At 47.0% G+C, this 5,441-nt stretch overlaps 1 protein-coding gene across 1 annotated transcript in view; it reads left to right on the forward strand.

Annotated features, from left to right (window-relative positions):
* Positions 1 to 3,745, forward strand: part of LOC101862230 (uncharacterized serine-rich protein C215.13) — a gene marked incomplete at its 5' end in the record, with an annotated part of 10,237 nt that extends 6,492 nt beyond the window's left edge. Inside the window, 1 exon segment of the mRNA XM_013089907.2 lies at positions 2,148 to 3,745. Coding sequence (XP_012945361.1) covers positions 2,148 to 3,713 — 1,566 coding nt within the window.
* Between the last annotated feature and the right edge of the window lie 1,696 nt (positions 3,746 to 5,441).

Here is a 5,441-nt window from a genome sequence, read left to right on the forward strand (position 1 = left end):
TATAAAAACAGGTATAAAAAATATTAATTCTTCATTTAAAAAAAAAAAAATGGGGGGTAAGTTTTTTACGGCGTTCGCAGCTGCATAAGATCACAGGACACACCAAACATTTTTAGTTGGTAGGAAATTTTGAATTTTGCCCAGTTGGCGGCCGTAGCCTACTCTTTGTCGATTTTAGACCATCAAGGGATCTTTAACGTGCGCAACATGCACACGGGACCTCCGAGATTTTTCGCCCCTGTCCATGAAAGCTATGTGTAGATCTTTCCTACCGGAAGATCAGGGGTGTGGCTGAAAGACAGCAGTAAGAAGGAGCCAAGGAGTAGCAGTAGAAAGGCTGCAGAAAGAGTTAAAAGCCCAGAGGAGAGGGCAAATGAGTTGAGGGGTTGGGGGCAGAAAATGGAGCCGAAAGCAGACGGCAGAACGTCGCTAAAGAGCAGGAAAGGGGGTGAGAGAAGACAATTTTAGAGAAGAAAATGTTTCGGTCGTTACCGGGATTCAAACCCGGGACCTTTAAGTGAGGGGTAAACACCTTAACCTCTTGGCCACGAGAGCCCCCCAATTCCCTCATTTCTGTTCTAATCATTTAGGCAATATAAATAATTAAGTCTACCTACGCTCCCCGCTTTACGAGGTGGATATTAGTTGTTCTGAGAGGCAGTCGAGACTCGATGTGTTCCACGGAACGTTTATCTGTCAGGCACTGTCGCCGCGGATTATTACCCACCTGGCCAATACGCGTAAGTTGAAGGTTAGGATAATAAATTTATATTATATTATGGTGGTAGTCTAAACATTACTGTCTTCCGCAGAACGTCCTCTCAGCTGGGTGTCCTGTCATGCCCTCGTTCCCGTTCCTTTTCATAAAGTCACGTATTATGTGGCTAGTCCAGCGCCGAACTACTGGTGTCTGTTGTGTAACGGTTAGGCGCTCTGCCAAAGCACGCAAAGACCAAGAGTTCGATTCCCGTGTGGGGAGAATTGTTATCGAGTATTGTGGTCGTTCTGCTGAGACGTTATAAAGTCCCTCTCTGCCTGGGTTGGCATCTACAGGCAGGGTCGAAATCCGCCTCTTAAATCATGTTCAGTGTAACGATGCAGGGCGTAAAACACTAACATTTTTAAAAAATCATTGTTATTCTTTTATTGGATTTTTAAAATATAAATTCAGCTTCAGTCTTGAAACACCAAACGCCTGTTGAAATTTGGTTTTCGTTTTTCAGACCACAATGCACGGTATGAAAAAAATTTGGCGACGCTCAAACAGTTTGAAAATGGCTTGAGAAAAAAAAGGATCACCTCTGTCCAGTTACTTTTCATGCTCTTATTGGATCTTATGATAACGCTTTGTAGTACTAGCAGTTACCATTGTATGCCCACTAGACAGCTCTTTTCGGTGACGGGCGTTATAAAATGAAATTTATGGAAGACTGTCAAAGGGGTATTGGACTGGTATCATATTACGCCACATTAGGCTTTAAACGGTCGTTTTATCGGTGAAATTCTGGTCCCAGTTCAAGGCTTGAAGGAAATATTTCAAGGAAAGTCTCGGAAACGTTTAAACCCTATTTAAATTAGAACCCAGAATCTCCGTGTGTCAGTGAAGCGTGTAACCAACTGCATTTCGAAGACTGCTGTTTTGCGTGTTTAAGTGAGAAAAGTGGTTAATCTACCAGACTCGTATTCGTGAGGTTGCAGGTTTGGGGGTTCGAGCCTTTCTTTGGGAAAGACACTTTACACAAATTTTCATCTCTTCACCCGGGAGGGAATGGGTACCCAGTATGTTAGTGTTGAAGCGCCTATAAATGGCTGCTTGCATTGTATTCTTCTCAGGAAGTTGAGTTTGTTTCAGAATGCTCTCAGGTCTTGTGGGGTAATAGTATAGATTGTGAAGCTCATAGAGCTTGCTGTTGAGACAGGATTTGCGCTATACAAATGCTATCTATTATTATTAAAAGAAAGGTTGTCTGTCTTAGAAATTCCGGATATCCCATCTGGGTGCTAGTCCATTGTTACTTTCTGGCTTCTCGTGATTGTATAGAGTTTGGTTTAAAAGATGCCACCGAAGCTCAACATGTTAAAAACTAAAGAAGATCACATTTGAGGTCTCTCATGTCGTTAATCTGGAATGTTCCCATTTCTTACAGATCAACGCAACCCGCCAAAAGTTTAACCAAGCCCAGGATGGCACTTCATCTTCGTCCTCGTCGAAACCCAAATCGGACACGGCAGGGGAACCGGTGTCAAAATTGTTACATCGCGGTAGAACCGACTTCAGTCAGCTACTACAAAAGTTCTCCGGTTCCGAGGCATCGGCTTCGGAAAAATCCGACTGTGAAAATGTCGGCCTGACGTCATCATCTCCCGTAAGCGGGATTCCCCGGAGAGGTTTTGTACGACGCCAGGAGGCGAAAGAAATCATCAGCTCCAGCGACGACTCAGAGAGTGCACGGCGCACCCCGGAGAGAACCCAGAGTTTAAAACTCACGTCGAATCGGATACGAGAAGATGGGAACCGGTCGTCTGAATCGCCAGGCAGAACCGGTATCGAGAAAAGCTCTAGCTTTCGGTCTGATTTCATGTCCAGGAGACTCTCTCAAAGACGTGACGAAGGAAGCGATAAAGAATCGACAGAACCGGCTAAACAAACCTCAGCTGAAGCCACTGTTAAGACTGTGGCCTCTCCTACGTCCAACAAACCGTCGGCCTCTGAATCCGGAACTCTGTCTGGCGTGACTAGCGAGCCCGCCCACCCTGAGAAAACGTCATCTCCACCGACAGACCTGACCGACGGCGCTGGAACGTGGCTCTCTGGGCGAGGGAGCCAAGAAGCGATTTCCAAAGCCGAGGATTACATTAAACGAGTCGAGACGACCATCAGCACGGCCCGGTCTAAGCGATCCGCGGAGAAATCGAAAAGCCCGAGTCTGGGAATCGGATCGACTTCTGCGTCCGGCAGAACCGGTGCCACGAAGTCGTCAGATGATACCAAGCTGCGTGCTGAGGAAGAGCGCGCAGGTTCCTTCATCAATCCTACTGAAAAGCCAGTAGTGGACGAGTCGTCGGCATCGGATCAGGCTATCAGTGGCACTGGCGATGCCAAATCGGAAAGTGAAGAAAAATCAACGACAGCAGCGGCAACAACGGCAGCAGCGTCATCATCTCATCTTCCATCTTCTCAGTCCGCTTCTCACGTCCCGGACACCCTCTCTGCCGTTTCCTCCTCTTCGTCGTCATCCATAAAGCCGGATACGCTGTCTTTACCATCGGTGACAACAACGAGCGCAGAAGAACGAGTTCCATCCCCCGTATCGTCAACATCTTCGATCTCACCTCGACCTGGAGAAGCCGCCAGCAGCGACCACTCTTTCACCTCCTCCTCTTCCTCATCCTCCAGCACCATCTCCTCTACCATTCGTCGCTCCGCATCACTCCGAGATAACAGCTTCAGATCGGACTCGGTAGACAAACAGCGGAAAGGTATACTTAAACGCACTTCGTCCATGAGCAAGTCAGACGGGGGAAGCAGTGACGTCATTGTGGACCCTCAGCTGGCCAAAATCCTTCAGCAGAGGCGCGAAATCCAGGGAGATGTGGAGGAAGAGGACGAGGAAGTAGAGGAGGAAGAGGAAGAGGCGGCATGCGTGTCTCCGCGGAGGAGGAGATCCCGGGCTCTGTCGGCCGCGGAGGAGATTGAGGAGACCTTGAAGTGAGTACCCGCTCGTGGCGCGTTGTACGTGCCTTATCGTGGTGCATTGTTGCTATCTCTATCTGTATTTGCTTTTGTTGCAGTTGTGGGGAGGTGGCAATGTGATGTTAGGTTGTTTTTTTAGGGGGGGGGGGGATAGTGATGTTTCTGGCTGATGTTGTTCCTTCGATTTTTTTCTCGGGGATTTGGGAGGGCAAGATTTCGCTTGGGTTGCAGTAGGTTGTCCTAGTTGTTGTTTTGTTGGGGTTGGGGTGAGGGGTTGTTTGTAATGGTTACATTTGTGATGACTCTGCCGAAACCAACACACACATACACACACACACACACACACACACACACACACACACACACACACACACACACACACACACAGAGAGAGAGAGAGAGAAAGAGAGGGAGAGAAAGAGAGAGAGAGAGAAAGAGAGGGAGAGAAAGAGAGAGAGAGAGAAAGAGAGGGAGAGAGATAAACAGAGAGACAGAAAGAGAGATACACAGACAGACGGACAGACGCACACACACATAAACACACAAACACACACACACTCACACAAACACATATACAATCACATATATATACCCCCAAAAAATAATGAAAGCTAAATGTTTGATTCGCTGCGGTCGAAGAGAGATTCATCTCGATAATCTCCCTCTTACGTCAGAATGGGGCAGGTGAAAATAAATTGGATACTTGGGCGAGGCTCCCCCAGAAGTGCTCGTCAGTTATCTATTTTGGGAATCCAAAAAACATGCGCGTCTGTTTCCCTCTCTGCGAAGGGGTGGATCTGTGAGTGTTTTGTCTGTCGTGGGGCTTTTGTGTATTTTTCATTCATCCTTTATTGGTTTATCTCTTGGCAGGATTTATTTACTCATTATTTTTTGTTCGACGGCGTTTTTCTTTAAAAGGTTTGTCTTTTTGGTAAGTTTTTTAGGGTGCTCGCAAATGCATAAGGTCATATGAGCGCGCAGGACACATCAAACATTTTCAATTGGTACGAAATTTTGAATTTCGCCCGGGTGGCGGCAGAAGCCTACTTTTATCGATTTTAGACCACTAAGAGATCTTTAACGTGCGCAACTGCACCCGGGACCCCCCCGATTTTTCGCCCCTGTCCGAGAAGGCTAGGCGTAGATCTTTCCTACTGGAAGATCAGGGGTGTGGCAGAAAGACAGCAGTAAGAAGTAGCCAAGGAGTAGCAAGCAGTAGAAAGGCTGCAGAAAGAGTCAGGATCCCAGAGGAGGGGGCAAAGGAGGGGGGGGGGGAGGGGGGCAAAAACTGGAGCGAAAGCAAACGACAGAACACTGCCAGAGACCAGGAAAGAAGGCAAAAGGAGATAATTGCAGATAAGAACATTTTTCCGTCGCTACCAGGACTCGAACCCGGGACCTATGAATGACAGGCGAACACCTTAACCTCTAAGCCACCTTGAAATGATTCATTATAATATATGTATATAAATTCGACTTTAAACTTGAAATCCTTGTAGTGTAAGTTCCCCCTTTACTATCCGTGAATAACTTCCCTCCTTCCCTCCCATAAACAAGCTCGACAGAGGTCTGATCATGCAGGCCTGTGACGTGGCTGTGGGCACACAGAGAATCTCTACAACAACATAACAACCTCTTCTAGAACTCACATTTGATATCCTCGCTATATGGATGAGAACTCCGAGAATGATTATATCATAAGTTAAAGAGCATGAGAGAGAGAGAGAGAGAGAGAGAGAGAGAGAGA

The sequence above is a fragment of the Aplysia californica genome, unplaced genomic scaffold (genome assembly GCF_000002075.1).
Source record: "Aplysia californica isolate F4 #8 unplaced genomic scaffold, AplCal3.0 scaffold01076, whole genome shotgun sequence".
In the NCBI taxonomy this organism is placed as follows: domain Eukaryota; kingdom Metazoa; phylum Mollusca; class Gastropoda; order Aplysiida; family Aplysiidae; genus Aplysia; species Aplysia californica.